The sequence below is a fragment of the Artemia sp. Qi Xiang Cuo genome, chromosome 14, assembly GCF_049724085.1.
Source record: "Artemia sp. Qi Xiang Cuo chromosome 14, ASM4972408v1, whole genome shotgun sequence".
Classification (NCBI taxonomy): Eukaryota; Metazoa; Arthropoda; class Branchiopoda; order Anostraca; family Artemiidae; genus Artemia; species Artemia sp. Qi Xiang Cuo.
This window is the reverse complement of record NC_142807.1, coordinates 35,100,234-35,118,459: the sequence shown is the minus strand read 5'-3', so window position 1 is coordinate 35,118,459 and position 18,226 is coordinate 35,100,234. Positions and strand designations below refer to the sequence as shown.

Genomic DNA, 18,226 nt, shown 5'->3' with positions numbered 1-18,226 from the left:
CCCTCAGAGCCCTCAGTACAAGGGTTGTAAGTTATGTTCTGGGGGCGTATAAAGTTTATATAGAAAGTTGTTATAGAAATTTCAAAAAGGGCTCATTTGATTGGAAATTGAAATTGCCCTTTTTAATAGTCGAAAGTGAGTGGAGAGTAATTAACCCACCTCTTACGCCCATCATTTCCTCAAAAACATTTAATGAAAGTTTAGAGATAGCCAGTTTGTTCAACGTAGTTGAAAGTTCGGGAAATTATGTATTTGAGGATGACTAACCCCCCAGAGCCTCAAGGGCAAAGGTTGTAAGTTCTGCCCTGCGGGCATATAAGTTTTTTATAGGTAGAGTTGTCGTAAAACTTCAAAATGGGCTCATTCAATTGAAAATTGAGAGGGCTAGTGCCCTTTGTAATAGTCTAAAGGGATTGGAGGGTAAGGGTAACTAGCCCCCCTCTCACGCCCACCAATCCTCTAAACACATCCAATCAAAATTTTCAGATAGTCATTTTGTTCAACGTAGTAAAAAATTCTGGAAATTAGGTCTTTGAGAATGACACTCTCCCCCCCCAGCCCTCAGGGCAAGGGCTGTAAGTTATGCCCTGGGGGCATATAAGATTTTAATTTAAAGTTTTGTCGTAGAAATTTCAAAAGGGCTCATATGATTGGAAATTGAAAGGGTTAGGGTCTTTTTTAATACTTGAAAGTGATTGGAGAACGACTACCGCCCCTCTCACGACAACCATTTCCCCAATCACATCCAATCGAAATTTTGAGATAGCCATGTTGTTTAACGTAGTTGAAAGTTCTAGAAAGTCGGTCTTAGAGGAGGTATGAATCTAAATTAAACAGTACTATTTGTGTCCAGATTTTTAGAAGGGTGTATGTTGTTCAAAATTGCTGAAAATATTTCTCCAGAATACAAATAGCAGGCCAAACTATAAAGTCTTAAAAAACGAAAAGATTTAAAGTATTATTTTCTTTTTCCCTGAAAAGACTATGTCAATATAAAACGAACAGAAATTAATCAAAAAAACTTTTTCCACAAAATAAGTTTTCAAAGAAAAGTAAAGAACTCCATTAAACAAAAAATGAGCAAAAATAAAATCAAATAATCTACCAAGCGTGAAACTACCACAAATAAGCATCGATAAATAAGTAAAACCCAAAACGAACAGAAATAACAATAATTAACCAAGTCAAACCCAAAACGAGCAGAAATTAACATAATTGTGCGCAAAACCCCTATGCCTTCCCAAGGCCAGAAATTTTTTTTCAAATTTACTGAATGAGTGTGCATTGTCAGTTTAATATCCATATACTGATATTTAGTAATCAAAATGTTAATATTATTTGATTTATTAAAGTTATAAAAGTAAGAACATTTATATTTTTTTTATTGGATTTTTTTTATTGGATATGTTTTGGAAAATGGTGGGCGTGAGAGGGGCTTCAGTCGCTCTCCAATCACCTTCAACTAATAAAAAAGGCACTAGCCCTTTCAATTTCCAATTGAATGAGCCCTTTTGAAGTTTCTAAGCTTTCAAAAGAAATCTTATATGCCCCAAGGGCATAACTTACAACCCTTGCCCTGAGGGCTGGGGGGGGGGGGGGGGGTTGTCATCCTTAAATACCTAATTTCTAAAACTTTAAACTACGTTGAATAAAATGCCTATCTAAAATATTGATTGGATGTGTTTGGGGAAAAGATGGGCGTGAGAGGGTGGTTAGTTGCCCTCAAATCACTTTCGACTAATAAAGAGGCACTAGCCTTTTGAATTTCGAATCGAATGAGCCTTTTCTAAAGTTCCTGCGGCAACACCTTCTATAAAAAACCTTATATGCCCCCGAGGCATAACTTACAACCCTTGCCCTAAGGGCTCTGGGGGACTGTCCTCCTCAAAAACATATTTTCTATGTGGAAATAAACTACGCTGAACAAAATGACAATCTCAAAATTTTGATTGGATGTATTTCGGGAAATGGTGGGCGTGGAAGGGGTGCGAGTTGCCTTCTAATCACTTTCGACTATTAAAAAGGGCACAAGCAACTCCAATTTCCAATTGAATGAGCCCTTTTCAAAGTTTCTACGACAACCTCTTCGATACGAAGTGACCTGCCCTAAAGTAAAAAATAAATAATACATTGTGCCAACATCGTTCTCATATGCCCTCAGAGCATAACTTGAAACCCTTGCCCTGAGGGTAGTTGGGGAGTGCCCTCCTCAAAGACATATTTTCTATCTGGAAATCAACTACGCTGAACAAAATGGCAATCTCGAAATTATGATTGGATGTGTTTGGGGGAAAGATGGGCGTGGGGGGGCGGCTAGTTTCCCTCCAATCACTTTCAACTATTAAAAAGGGCACTAGCCACTCCAATTTCCAATCGAGTGAGCGCTTTTTGAAGTTTCTACGACAACTCCTTCGATACGAAGTGCCTCGGTATGGAGAAAAAAATAATAATAATAGATTGTGCCAACATCGTTCTTTACTTAGGCAGAGCTATTGCGCTGCCTATGATTACTTTTTATATGTTTTTTCCTGTGATTGTTTATTTAATTTCTGTTCGTTTTGGGTTTCATTTATTCTTTAATAGTAATTTCTGGTCGTTCTGAGTTTGAATTTTAACAGGTATTTTTATCTGCTGAGCTTAAGTTTAAAATGGCCTTTACTTTTCTTTGAAAAACTTATTTTTCGGAAAGTTTTTTTAATTAATTTTTGTTTGTTTTTGATTGCAAAAAGTTTCAAGTTTTTAAAAATTTTTATTTCAAAATAAAACTTTTGAAAAAAATTAAATCTTAATCAAAGTATCAAAACTGGTATCAAAGTAAGAATATCAAAGTGAAAAAAGTTTGCCCCTTTGAAATGAGCCCCCTTTGAAGTTTTCACGACGACCCTTTCCATGTGAAGTGCGTCTGGGAAAAAAATAAATGGAGTGTGGGGGAGGATAGCTGCCCTCCAATCACTTTTTACTCTTAAAAAGTGAATTACAACTTTCAGTTTCCTCTATTAAGTTTATACGAGCATCCCTTCCATAACAACCATATATGCCCCCAGCGCATCACTTACAACGCCTACCCTCGGGCCCTTTGGGGCTGTGTCGACACCGGAGTTTTTGTTATATGAACTTTGGACTATTTTTAGTAAAATGTATATCTCAAAATTTTTATCTGATGCATTTAGGTCGTGGAGGGGGGCTAGTTGCCCTCCCATCTCTTTTGACTCTTAAAAAGTGAATTAGAACTTTCAATTTCCAATCAAATGAACCCGCTCCGATGCTTATACGAGTTTGCCTTCTATAAAAATCATATATGCCCCCAGAGCATTACTTACAACGCCTGCCCCCGGACCATGGGAGGTTGCATTGACACAGGAGTCTTTCCTGTCTGACCTTTGAATTATTTTTAATCAAATGGCTATTTTAAAATTTTTTATTGAGGCTTGGAGAAAAAAGGGGGAGGGGGGGGGGGGTAGTTGCCCTTGCCTTGGATATATTTTGACTCTTAAAAAGTAAATTAGAACTTTCAATTACCAATCAAATGAGCCCTCTCTGAAGCTTATACGAGCATCCCTATCATAAGAACCATACACGCCCCCAGGACAACACTTACAACGCTTACCCCCTGGGCCCTGGGGGATTGTGTTGACATCTGAGTTTTGTTATGTAATTTTTGAAAATTTTTTAAAAAACTGGCTTTCTCAAAATTTGTAGCGGATGGGTTTGGGGAAAAAAGGGCACGAGGGGGCTTGTTGCCTTTAAATCTCTTGACTCTTAAAAACGGGACTAGAACTTTTAATTTCCAATCAAATGAGCCCTCTATGAAGTTTATACGAGCATCCCTTTCATAACAACCATATATGCCCCAGGGCATAACTTACAACGCCTGCCCCGGGACCCGGGGGGGCTGTGTCGACAACCGAGTTTTTGTTATTTAACTTTTGAACAATTTTTAACTTAATAGCTATCTCAAATTTTTTATCGGATGCATTCGGAAGAAAATAGGCATGGGGGGGGGCTATTTGCCCTCCAATCTCTTTTGAATCTCAAAACTGAACTAGAATTTTCAATTTCCAATCACATTAGCCTCCTCTGAAGTTTTTACTAGCATCCCTTCCATAAGAACCATATATTCCCCCAGGGCATAACTTACAATACCTGCCTTCAGGCCTTGGGGGGCTGAGTCGACCCCGGAGTTTTCGCTAAACGGTCTCTGAACTATTTTTTAAGAAATTGCTATTTCAAAGTTCTTATCAGATGGGTTTGAAAAAAAATGGTGTGGAGGAGGGGGGGACTAGGTGCCCTCCCATCTCCTGTGACTCTTAAAAAGTGAACTAGAACTTTCAATTTCCAATCAAATGAGCCCTCTTTGAAGTTTATACGAGCATCCCTTCCATAAGAGCCATATATGCCCCCAGGGCATAACTTACAACGCATGCCCCCAGGCCCTGGGGGGGGGTGTGCCGACACCCGAGTTTTTTTTATCTAATTTTTGAACAATTTTTAACTTATTGGCTATCTCAGAACTTTTATCGGATGCATTCGGAAGAAAATAGGCGTGGGGGGGAGGCTAGTCACCCTGCAACCTCTTTTGAACCTGAAACTGAACTAGGACTTTCAATTTCCAATCAAATTAGCCCTCTCTGAAGTTTTTACGAGCATCCCTTCCATAAAAACCATATATTCCCCCAGGGCATAACTTACAACGCCTGCCTTCGGTCCCTGGGGGGCTGTGTCGACACCGGAGTTTTAGTTAAACGGTCTTAGAACTATTTTGTAAAAAATTGCTATTTCAAAGTTCTTATCAGATTGGTTCTAGAAAAAAATGGTGTGGAGGGGCGGAGGCTAGGTGCCCTCCAATCTCTTTTGACTCTTAAAAAGTGAACTAGGACTTTCAATTTCCAATCAAATGAGCCCTCTTTGAAGTTTATACGAGCATCCCTTCCATAAGAACTATACACGCCCTTCAGGGCATAACTTACAACGCCTGCTCCCAGGCCCTGGGGGGGGGGTTGTGTCGACACCCGAGTTATTGTTATCTAACTTTTGAACTTTTTAACAAAATAGCTATATCAAAATTTTGTCGGATGCATTTGAGAAAAAAAGGCGTGGGGGGGGGGGCTAGTTGCCCTCCAATCTCTTTTGAATCTCAAAAACTGAACTTGAACTTTCAATTCCCAATCAAATTAGCCCTCTCTAAAGTTTCTGCTAGCATTACTTCCATAAGAACCATATATACCCTCAGTGCATAACTTATAGCCCTTGCCCTGAACACTTCTGGAGGAGTCTCATGCTCAAAGATATAATTTCCTGAACATTTAACTACGTTGAGCAAAATGGCTTTCCCAAAATTTAGATTGGATGTGTTTGGAGAAATGGTGGGTGTGGAAAGGGTGTTAGTCGTCTTCCGATCACTTTCGGCTATTAAAAACGGCACTAGCCCTTTAAATTCCCAATCGAATAAGCTTTTTTTGAAGTTTCTACTTTCTATAAAAACCTTACATTGACCCAGGGCATAACTTACAGCCCTTGCTATGAGGGCTGTGGGGGGTTGTCATCCTCAAAGACCTAATTTCCAGATTTTCCAACCACTTTCAACAAAATGGCTATCTCAAAATGTTGATTGGAGCTGTTTGGATGTGGGAAAAGGTAGGCGTGAGGTGGGGGGGGGGGTTAGTTGCCCTCCAATCACTTTCGACTATTAAAAAGGGCAATAGGCCTTTGAATTTCCAATCGAATGAGTCCTTTTTGAAGTTTCTATGACAAAGCTTTCTTTAAAAACCTTATATGCCCCCAGGGCATAACTTACAACCCTTGCCCTGAGGGCTGTGGGGGAGTTTCCTCTTCAAAAACATAATATCTCTCTGGAAATCAACTACGCTGAACAAAATGGTTATCTAAAAATTTTGATTGGATGTGTTCGGGAACTGGTGGGCGTGGAAGGGGTGTTAGTTGCCTTCCAATCACTTTTGACCCTTAAAAAGGGCACTAGAACTCTCGATTTCTAATCGAATGAGACCCCTTTGAAGCTTCTACGACAACCCCTTCCATATGAAGTCCCTCTGGGGGAAAAAAAAAATAAAACAATGGAACCGTATGGCATTTACTATAGGTAACGCTATAGCGTTGTCTCTGATTAAGCTACACAGCACCTACTGTCTAATAATAATAATTAACACAAATCAATTTTTACTTTTATCAATGAGAACAACCCATTACATTTTTTGTCTTTTCTTCGTTATTTTACTTTTCAGTATCAGGGCGATAAAAGTTCTACTTTGACTGGTTTAAAAGGAATAGAAATAAAATTTGCTTAAACGGAAAGACTTTTTTTCAATACATGGTGTTTGTGCTTTAATATCCCATACAGGAGAGTATTGGTTTGGGTTCTCTCCGTAAAACTGGAATAGTGTCTATGGTGTCATCCTTTCTCTCACTTCTTTGCCCCTAAAAAGTATTTTTAGCCTTAGAAATATATAAGTTGTTAGATTCGAACAGTTTATTGACGGGTGACAGTTCCAATCCGATGAAAACCTGTAAAAACTGCCACTAAACTGCAGTTATTTTAATACAAGGGTGGTCAAACGGAAAGGACCTTCGATTCCAGTGTTGACCTTTGTAAAATAGTTCTCATTACATAGTAAATTGTAAGAAAGATGCAAAGAAAGAAAAAAAAACAGAATTGGAAAAACGTAACCCCTGCATCTTTCTGTTACAGCAAGCATTCAACCAGTGTTATTTGGTGTGTCTTTATCAAGTCAACTTTTTTTATACACGTTTAAACAGCAATGCCTAAGAACAGTAGCTAACTCCAGGAAAAATAAAATTGCTATCTCTCGGACTAACTCTAAGACTAAGAAAGACTAACTCCAGGAAAATGTAACTCGTTTCAGCTATTAGAGAAAGTAATACTTCAGTGGAAAACAATCATTTTATAGATGTAGTACTTTGTAAGATGATCTTTTAAGAGCGTTTTCTCCGTCCCTAAAACCTTTATATGGGGGTCCAATGCCCAAATACCTGAAAAAAAGTTCTATTAGTTGTGCTTTTTTATTAATTTTTTTTTCACTCAATAGATTTTTCGTATTTTTTTTTTTCAGCATGCAGGAACAACTCAGTGATCGCAACAAACAAATATCTAGGAACAACGGCGAAATCGTTCGACTCGAATCCATCATAAATACTTGTGAAACAGAAATCTCCAGCTTAAAACAAGATATAAAAGAACATGAAAAGAAAATCTGTGAAAAGGTAGGTCGACCTGTATTTAATACGCGGTATATAACACTCAGTGACAGAGTTGATCTAATTAGGCACAGTGAAAAATATCATATGTGGCACGCAAGGCTGTTGCGGAAGTAGTGGGGGCTATTTGGATTCTACAAAGTCCATAGGGGGCTATACCTGGAGTTGCTAACCCCTTGCTCATTTTTTTCTTCAAGAATTATTTCTTTAGGGCATAACACAAAGATTGTTGTTACTTAATAGTTTAGGAGAGGTAATTGCTTACGTATGCAAATTTAGACGCACGTGTTATTGTTTTTTCTTCAAGATGTTTTCCCTCAGGGCCTTCTCCAAGCCACTAGCAAGTGGGGAGCCCCCCCCCGGGTGTAAAATAAAATGATAATGCCCCTCCAGACGATTTATTTGTTTTTTTTTTCTTCAAGATGCTTCAGGAAGTTTTTCTTCAAGACGTTCTTCGAGACGTTTCAAGACATTAGTCTAATGTTTACACATGGAGATTCAAGCGACCTTGTCGCGCAATTAACTCGGCACAACACAGTGATGCTTAACCTATGCTTGTGTTATAACACTATTGGAAATACATGCGGGCGTTTTCATGACAGTGAGACATTAGATTCCTTAGGACTACCGAAAAAATTCAGCATTACTGATGGTGGATATGCGAGAGTAACATTTCCAGAGATGATAGCGCGGAGAGAGAATGAAAACACGAAAATATTAGTTGATGACGAGGGCCAACTTCTTGCTTATAGTTCTGGTAACACGTTACCCGTTTATAGATTATATCGCTATCTTTCTGGTATTAGCATTCAAATTAAAGCAAAGGGAAATAAAAAGGCCTACTGCTGCGCGAATGTCATAATATATATCTGACGCGCCAAGCTAAGTGAAATCAAATTAACCTAGCTTGAAAGCAGTTAGTCTAATGTAACCTATCAATTAACTTATGCTGCCATCTGGAGTGTGTAGAATACTCTACCCTTACTGAACTCAAACGAATCTGACTTAAGGTCAGTTAACGTAACCTAGTTTAAAAATCAGTTATATTGCCATCTTGTGTCCCTGTGTGTTTGTTCATCCGTCTGTCTGTCTATGTGTTTCTCTCTCCCTGTCTTTGCACTTTTGTGTCTAACCGTTTGTCTGTCTTTCTATGTGTCTGTTTGTGTGTGTGCATGTGTGTGACTGTTTGTCTCTCTCTCCCTCTCTCTCTCTCTCTCTCTCTCTCTCTCTCTCTCTCTCTCTCTCTCTCTCTCTCTTTCACTGCAATTTTTAATTTTATTTTCAATGTTGTAATCAAAACGTTCGTGGTAACGAATAGTAAGTAAGGAGTGACCCGGCTCAATAGTAACTGAAACTCTAAGAATAGGAATTTTGATACCAATAGATATATCAAAAGAATTTGATTTTTATGCTTATTTCAAGTATGTAAGTTTCATCAAATTTAGTCTTACCCATCAAAGGTTACGACCCTTAGAAAATTTGCCTAATTTTTGAAAAAAGTGGGAAAACCCCCCTAAAAGTCCTATTTGCAAAAGTACTATAAAGCTCCTATCTGCAAAAATGTAGAATTTTGAATTTTATGCCAGAATAAACATCACGGATGCGTGTTTATTTTTTATCCAGGGGTGATAGTATCGACCCACAGGATCTAGAATATTGAGAGAGAGCTCAGTCTAACGGAAATAAAAAGTTCTAGTGCCCTTTTTAAGTGACCAAAAAAATTGGAGGGCAGCTATGCCCCCTCCCACGCCAGTTTTTTCCAAAATCGTCTGATCTTCTGAGATTGTTATTTTGTTCAGCATAGTTGAAAGGCATAATAAACATATCTTTGGAGATAATATGACCCCCATAGCCCATGGGGAAAGGTTTTTAAGCTTGCGGATCGTATTTGCCCATTGTTTGCGGATCGTATTTGTTTTTGGGAAGTATACATACATTTTTTTGGTGGGGAAGGATCAATTTTCTGCTGGGGGGACTTTGCACGGGGAGAGTTTCCCACAGAGAGGGATGTTTCCAGGGGTTGAACTTTTCGGGGGAAATTGTATACTGGGGGAATTTGCCAGAATGCCTGTGCTAAATTTCTTTATATGTCTTGGTTTTATTTGATGATTTGTCCAAAGTATATTCCCGTGGAGAGGGGGGTTTTTCTGTGGAGGTGGAGGCAGATATCTTGTCGCTATTTAAAAAACGATCAGAAATTAAATTAAAAAAAACAAGTTTTTTCAACTAAAGTAAGGAGCAACATTAAAACTTAAAACAAACAAAAATTATTAGGTATAAGAGGGTGGTTTCCCCCTCCTCAACACCTCGACCTTTACGCCAAAGTTTAAATTTTGTCCCAATTATTTATTTAAAAACGACTCCAGAAGCACAAGTGTCGTTTAATTAGAACAATAAATGACCTTTTTAAAAGTGCCGAAAACTTCAGCTTGAAGAGCAAGGTGTTGAGGAGGGGGCAACCTCCTCATATACCTAATACTTTCTCTTCGTTTTAAGTTTTAATGTTGCTCCTTACTTTCGGTTGAAATTTTTTTTTTTAGTAAAGCGCCAAACACACAGTTGTCTTTATTCTTTTACTATTAGGGAAACGGGCTGTAGCCAAACTCTTGGCATAAGAACCTTATATTCCCCCAGGGCATCACATGCCCCCGGGCTCCGGGGGTTGTATTGACCCATAGAGTTTTGGTTTCTAATCTTTTGATTTATTTGAGAAAAATATCATCTCGAAAATTGGATCGGATGGACTAGGGGTAAAGAGAGCAGGGAGGGTAGTTGCCCTCTGGTCCCTTTTTATTCTCAAAAGGGAACTAGAACTGTCAATTTCCAATAGAATAAACCCAGTCGGAAGTTTATACGATCATTCCTTCAATAAAACCTAATATGCCCCCGGGGCATAATTTAACACTTGCCGCCAGGTTCTGGGGGGGGGGGTGTATTAACCCCGGAGTTTTTATTATGTGATCTTTGTTGTATTTGGACAAGATGGACATCTTAAAAATTCGATAGAACTCATTTGGGGGAAAAAAACGGTTGATGGGTGGGGGGCAGTTGCCATCAGATTATTTTTGACTCTCAAAACGGAAACTAGAACTTTCAATTTCTAGTCATTTGAATACCCTCCGAAATATACCTTTTTCGTAAGTGCTTTATATACCACCGGGCATACGATACAACTCTTCCTCGGGCTCTGGGGGAGGGAAGGGTGGTTTATTTTGACCTCCAAGTTTTTGTTATCGGATCGCTGGACTATTTTAAACAGATTGGCTATCTCAAAAGTTTCACTGAATGCGCGTGAGGAAAAGAGGGTGCGTGTGAGGGGGGGGGGGTAGATGCCCTCCTTTTACTTTTAACTCTTAAAAAAATAACTAGAACTTTCAATTTCCAATAAATTGGGCCACTTCTGAAGTTTATACGACCATGCCTTACATAAAAACTTTATATGCCCACAGTGCATAACTTACAACACTTGCCCTCAGGCTCTTGGGGGTTGTATCCCCTAGAGTTTTTGTTATTTTACCTTTAAGCTATTATGAACAAAATGGCCATCTCAAAATATTGATTGAATGCATTTGGGGAAAGAAGGGCTTTGGGGGCTAGTTGCCCTCAGATCACTTTTGACTCTTAAAAAGGGACCTAAAAATTCTAATTGACAATCGAATGAGTCCTCTCCGAATTTTATACTACCATCCTTTTGATAAAAACCATATATGCCCCGGGGGCATAATTTACAAGACTTGCACCCTGGTTCTGGGTGGCTGTGTTATCCCTTGAGTTTTTTATATGATTTTTGGTCTATTTTGAACAAAATTGCCATTTAAAAATTCAATTGGACGCATTTGAGGAAATGAAGGCTGGTTGGGGGGGGGGCTTGTTGCCATTGGATCACTTTTTGTCTTAAAAAGGCAACTAGAACTTTAAATTTCTTGTCATTTGAGTCCCTTTCGAAGTTTATATGACCACCTCTTCCATAAGAACTTTATGTGCTCCTTGAGCGCTAGTTACAACCCTTAGTTCCAAAGGGGTTCTGGGGAGTATGTTGACCCCACAGTTTTTGTTATCTGGTCATTGAACTATTTCAAAGAAAATGGTTATCTCAAATTGATTGGATGCAATTAAGGAAAAGAGGATGTGTGGAGGAGGGGGGGGGGGGGTAGATGTCCTTCGATCACTTTCGATGGCTCTTAAAAAAGGGTAATTGTAACTTTCACTTTCCAATCAAATGAGCCATATCTGAAGCCTGGCTCAATTTGTAATGTTTTTTTTGAAAAATGAACCAATAGTTAATAAGGGAATTAACATTTTACGAAACCACCAAAGAACGAGATTACTTGCCAGACCAAAAAGAATTGCTTCAATAATAGCTAACAATAGGATTATTTTCGTAAAAGAATAATTAATCTTCATTTCCATTTTTATACTTTTTTACTAAGTTGCTTTGATGTTCTCATCGAAGCAACTCTATTAACTTATGTGACCTACTTGGATCAGTTGCGACAATTGTATTTTATTAATATTGGTGGTGGTTTTATATGTTTTTGGTTTATTTTAGTTTTCTATCTTTGTTTTTTCTATGATGAAGACGTCTCGTTTACATACAGGCAAAATACCCACGTCGTTTTTGTGTTTTATCTTTTCTCACTACTGGCCGCAGTCTCGTTTTGTTGTTTTTCATTGAGTTGTTTTTCTCTTTGTTGTTTTTTGTCATAATTTGCCAGTTCGGCTTAAGATCTTTCAGAAAAACCTTATGTGCCCCCGGGCTAGTTGACCTCCGATCTCTTTGGGCTCTTAAAAAGTGAGCTAGAATTTTCCTATTCCAATCGAATGAGCCCCGTCTGAAGTTTATAGGAGCAGCCCTTCAATAAGAACCATATATACCCCCGGGGCATAACTTACAACGCCTGCCCCTGGGTCCTGTTTTTTTTACCCCGAAGTTTTGGTTGTCTGATCTTTGAATTATTTTTAATATTTTTATCAGATGCAATTGGGGAAAAAAGGCATGGGGGCTGTTTGCTCTCCTATCATTGCTGACTCTTAAAAAGGGCACTATTACTTCCGATTTCCAATTTGAATTCCAATTTCGAATGAGCCCTCTCCGAAGTTTATATGACTACCTCTTCCATTAAAACCTTATATGCCCCTGGGGCATAAGTTGCAAGCCTTTCCCCGGGTTTTTTTGGAGGGGGGGGGGCCACCGTTGACTCCGAAGTTTTTCTCATCTTATTGTAGCATTATTTCAAACAAATGACTATCTCAAAGTTTTGATCGGATGCATTTGAGGAAAAGAGGGAGTGAGGGGGAGGGGAATATTCGCCTACTGATCACATTGGATGAATCTTAAAAAGGTAACTAGAAATTTCAATTTCCAATCAAATTAGCCAGCGCGGATATTTATATGACGACCCCTTACATAAAACCTTATTTGCCCCCGGAGCATAACTTACAGCACTTCCCCTGGGTTCGGGGGGGACGTCGACCCTTGAGTTCTTGTTATTGATCTTTAAACTATTTTGAACAAAATGGCAAAAATCTAAAAAGTTTGATCAGATGTATTTTAGAAAAAAAGTGTCTTGGGGGGGGGAGAGTTGCCCTCCGATCACTTTTGACTCTTAAAAAGGCACTAGAAATTCTTCTTTACAATCGAACAAGCCCCTTCAGAAGTTTATACGATCATCCCTTTGATAGAAACCTTATTTGCCACGGGGCATAATTTATGACACTTACCCCCAGGTTTTGGAGGGTTGTGTTCCAACTGAAGTTTTTGTTATATGATCTTTGGTCTATTACGAACGAAATGGCTATATAAAAAGTTTGATCGGATGCATTTGCGGCAAAGAGGATTGGAGGGTTAATAGCGTCCACTGGATCCCTTTTGACTCTTAAAACGGGAATTAGAACTTTCAATTTCTAATCATTTGTATTCTCTTGAAGTTTATACGACCACTTCTTCCATAAAAACCTTATATGCCCGGGGGGTCTAAGTTAAAACATTTCCCCTAGGCTCTGGGGAGGTGGTTATGCTGACTGATCGAGTTTTTATTATCTGATCATTGGACTATTTCAAACAAACTGACAATCTCAGATTTTTATCGGATGCATTTTGGGAAAAAAAAAGTGTGTGTGTGGGACAGGGGGGCTTGTAGATGCCCTTCGATCCTTATTGACTCATAAAAAGGTAACTAGAATTTTGAATTTCAATCAAATTCAAGCCACCGCTGAAGTTTATACGACCACCCCTTACATAAACACCTTATATGCCCCGGGACATAATGTAAAACACTTGCCCCCAGGCTCTGGGGGTTTGTGTTGACCCCAGAGTTTTGTTATTTTATGTTTGAACTATTTTTCCAAAAAAATTATCGTAATTTTTTTCGGATTGTTTGGGAAAAAAGGGCGCGGGGAGGGGGGACTAGCTGCCCACTAATCTCTTTTGACTCTTAAAAAGTCAACTAAAACTTTCGATGTCCAATCAAATGAGCCCTCTCTGAAGTTTATACGAGCATTCTTTATATAAGAACTATATATGCCACCAGGGCATAACTTAAAACGACTACCCCCGGGCCCTGGGGGGTTGTGTCAACTCCAGAGTTTTTTATCTGATCTTTGAACTATTTTTAACAAAATGGCTATCAAAAATTTTTCATCGGATGTATCTGGGGAAAAAGGCGTTGGGGCTAGTTGCCCTCCGATCAGTTTTGACTCTTAAAATGAGCACTAGAACTTCCAATTTTCAATCGAATAAGCTCTCTCCAAAGTTTATAGGACCGCCCCTTCCATATTAAGTGCCTCTGGGAAAAAGATAATAGTAAAACGTTGGAGCCGTATGGCCTTTACTATAGGCAACGCTATAGCGTTGCTTCTGATGTGACACCCTACCCCAGAGAAAAAACTTTTCAAAAGATATTTGTGTGTGACGTCATTCATCATCTTGTAAAGTGTATTAAAATGTAAATTTTTGTGATTTCCTTTAAAACGAGCCCTTAAACAGTTCTGTATGATGTTCTAATGCCCTACTACCAGCGGAGGAAAAATAATGGAAAAAAGATGCTTCATATGCAAACAAAAAGATTTTCTCTGTTGTTCAAGCCAATAGATTGTCCTTGTTGTTCACTCTAAGTTTCTTGCATAGTGTTTTTGCCAAAACAATTCTAATCGTGTACTTTTCTTTCGATCCGACACTATGTGACTTCACTTATTCAGAAGAAACAGATACACAGGTGGCAACAAAGATGGTGCTATATGAAAATAGCACAATAGATGGCGTGCCAGTCTATATGAAAAAAGAAGATGGTGCTGGTGAGAATACCCAGAGAGAAATACCTATATCAAGAATTATAGAAGGTCCCTCAAATACTACTCAACTAAAAATCTATAATTAGAATGTAGAAATCAGTATGGAAATAACCTCAAAGTAGTGCAGAAGCTTTATCCCATTAACGGCAAATATGCAAACTCAGCTACAATAACTCTGTATATAACATAGATGGCGATTAGCATATAATAGGCTCACAAGCAAATCAGAGAACATTATTTGGGTTAGATTAGTGATTACTAAAGAAGTGAATCTACTTTTAGGAGCCCTTTATATCCCCCCACGGAATAGTTCTTATAGGTCAGAAGATATTTGGTTTATATTAGACAGTGAATTATCGGAGTACCATGTTAAATTCCCAGATGATTATTTTGTGTTAGTTGGTGATTTAAATACATGCACGGGCGCAGAACGAGAACTGAGTAGTTTGATGGCTAAAGAAGAGGAGGATTTAATACCCCCAGCTTATGGAGTGCCACGGAGCATGATCTGATAGATGTTCGTTTTGGGATGGAGCAGCTAAGCTTAGAGGTTTTGAACTGGGCTGGTTCAGATCAATTGCCACTGACGTTGGGGATTAGGTTAGAAGCTAATCGTCCGCTAAGTCTAGCTACGATAGAGGCAATAAGTGGTCGAAAGGAAGTGAATAGTGACTGGAATATTAGGAAGCAGCTTGTTAGGGAATGGGGTTCTGAGAAAAACTTAGGAATAGCGGAAATATTTTCACAGGAGAGTATTCAGATGGAATTAGTGAGGTTAAAGGAGGCGGAGTGCTCGGATGATAAGTTAGCAGAAGGTTTAGGGGACTTAGTATATAATGTATGTAAAGGAAAAATTGTTAAAAAGAGGAAAAAGGAAGTAGGGTTGTTTGATGAGGAGTGTCAACAGATGAAAGTGGAACTACAGAATATGTTAGATACAGTGAATTTAGAAAATGACCCAAGTAAAAAGGACCACCTTTTCCTACAATTTAGATGAGAATATAAGAGAAGAGAATATAAGAGGCTAATTGAAAGAAGAAAAAATGAGTGATTAGCGAAAAGGAAAGGCATGCAATGGTCTCGTCATATAAGGATAGTAGAATGAAAGAATTTTGGAGGATGGTGAAAGAGGAAGGTAAGACAGGAGGGCTAACTAGCCATGAAACACCAGAGCATAGTTCATGGCCAGCATATTTCAGGGAAAGAGAAGGTAACTGCAGTGATCTACAAGAACTAGATAGAGAGATATTAGAAATGGAGAGGTTGTCCCACCAATGAAGGAGTATGATTTCGAATTATTAGAGGATATATCGGAAAGGGAGATTAGAGAGTGTCTTAAAAAAATGGAAGGAGGATCGGCAACAGGAATTGATGGGATTCCAACCAAAGTATATAAAAGATTTGTATTATGGATCCCACCTGTGTTGTTAGTGCTGTTCAGTCAGATTCTTTCTCTTGATCAGTGGCCTTCGGTATAGAAGAAATCTCTAATAGTGCTTCTTTTAAAAAAAGGGGATCCTGGGAGCTATGAAAATGATCGTCCAATTTCGCTAGTTTTAACGGCAAGAAAGATATTAGAGAGGATATTAGATAATAGATTAGCTAGATGGCTTGAAAGATATAAATTGATAGTGGAGGAGCCGGGGGGATTTCGTGAGGGATATGGAACGACAGACAGAGTATTAATACTACAAGGTTTCATAGAGAAATATGCTAGAGGAAAACATAGAGTTTATGTAGCTTTTCTAGACTTTGAGAGGGCATTCGATAGTGTTGATATTGTTCGATAGTGTTGAGTCTTACTGTGTCTAGAATTATTGAAAGTAGGCCTACCGAAAATATTTGTTAAGATAGTAAGGAAAATGTACTTAGGTACAAAAGGGATAGTTAGAATAAGGTAAGGGTTTGTCAGAAGAGTTAGATTTTAAAACAGTAGTCAACCAAGGTAGTACTTTATCTCCCAGATTATTTTGTGTATATATTAATGATATAGTAGAATATCTTAGAAAGAAGTGGGCACCAACGGTGATGTTGGGAACGTATGATTTATCAGTGCTGCTTTTTTCGGATAACTTGGTCTTGGTAGCTAAGTCCCTTGGATGCTAATATATATTCTAAGTGATTTCGTTGAGGAAAAGAAAATAGCTTTAAATGTTAAGAAAACAGAATAAGTAGTACTTGGAAAGGGTAATAAGAGATGCCAGACGGACCGGTAATTTTATTATAAAGGAAAGGAAATTGAACAAAAATCAAGTTTTAAGTATCTAGGAGGAACTCTGATGGAGAATGGAAGTTGGACAGAGCATATGACAAATGACAAGGAGAGGAAAGGCTGCCTAATCGGCACTACTACAGAATAAAACTTTGATAAATGCTAAAGATGTAAAAATGCATAAGCATTTCCACAAAAATGCATAAAAATGGATAAGCACTAACGATTTTCAAAACTAAAGTTTTGCTAGTAATGCATGATGGGGCGGAGCTGTGGGGTTACGAAGCTGCCAAGCAGTTGGAGAGTATCCAGCTTCAGTATTATAAAAGAGTAATCGGCGTTCATCGGGCAATTCACAAGCAAGTAGTAAGAGGGGACATAAGGCTATTTTTTCTAAGGACATATATAATAGGGCAGATGTTCCGGTTCTGGAGGAAGGTTCTAGAGCTGCCTAATGATATAATAGTAAAGCTAGCATATCTAGAATTAGTTAAGTTAGGGAGGTAAAGACATGGCCTTTCCATATACACCGTATATTAAAGGAGGTAGGCATATCCCTCCTGTGTCATGAAGGATTAGGTGTACCGGGCCTACCCACAGATATAGCGGTGCACGTTACCAAAATTATAGAACACTAAGAGGTACAGCTGTGGCTCGCTTCTGTAGAGTCACCAGAGAGCCTTCACCAGAGGTTCTATAAAGAAATAAAACTAGCTAAGCGTCTTGAAATTTATTCTAGTTGTAGATTCTAGTTCAGTGGTTCAGGTCAGAGCGAATATCCTTCCATTGCGTGGCCGTTGGAGAGTATTTGATAGAAATATGGGTTGAAAGGATTCGGATTGCTCTTACCCCTTTTGTAAGCAGGCTGTTGAGGATGTAAACCATCTCCTCACACGGTGCTGGGGGCTTTCAAGTCTAAGAGAGAGTTTCTTTTTGGAAAGGACGCCCCTTCTCTCCCTAGTATTCTTGAGTCGAGGGTTAAACCCGTAATAGAGGTGGTTTGCAGCTACCTTGAGGAAGTTTTGAAATAAAGGAAAAGTGTGTAGTTAAAAAATAAGGAGAAGAAACTTTTAGTTGTTTGTAGTAATTTATTTTCTTGTTTTATTAATTTAAATGAAGTTCATTATTTTTGTTTAGTTGATTGAATATTCATGTACCTGGCCTTTGGCTTTTAAATGCATTATCTATATATCTATCTATGAATAGGCTTAAATGTAGATTGCTACAAATTCTAATAGATCCAAGGGGATCACCTACTTAATCCCTTTCATAAGCAGCGCAATAGCGCTGCCTAAGTAAAGAACGATATTGGCGCAAAGCTTTATTTTTATTCAGTAAAGTGCAAATTATGTTCTGGCCTTGGGAAGACATAGGGGACTTGAGCCCTACTCATGTTAATTTCTGCTCGTTTTGATTATGACTCGATTATTTATTGTAATTTCTGTTCGTTTTGGGTTTCATTTATTTATCGATGCTGATTTGTGGTAGTTGTTT

At 38.5% G+C, this 18,226-nt stretch overlaps 1 protein-coding gene and 1 long non-coding RNA gene across 2 annotated transcripts in view; one reads left to right on the top strand and one right to left on the bottom strand.

Annotated features, from left to right (window-relative positions):
• Nucleotides 1–14,679, bottom strand: part of LOC148944406 (uncharacterized) — a 45,531-nt gene extending 30,852 nt beyond the window's left edge. Inside the window, exon 1 of the long non-coding RNA XR_016142868.1 lies at nt 14,633–14,679. This is a non-coding gene — a long non-coding RNA (uncharacterized LOC148944406). The remainder of the gene's footprint in view (nt 1–14,632) is intronic.
• The window catches only part of LOC148944405 (uncharacterized), a 143,656-nt gene that overhangs the window by 28,616 nt on the left and 96,814 nt on the right, over nt 1–18,226 (top strand). Inside the window, exon 4 of the mRNA XM_089100433.1 lies at nt 7,086–7,236. Coding sequence (XP_088956559.1) covers nt 7,086–7,236 — 151 coding nt within the window. The remainder of the gene's footprint in view (nt 1–7,085; nt 7,237–18,226) is intronic.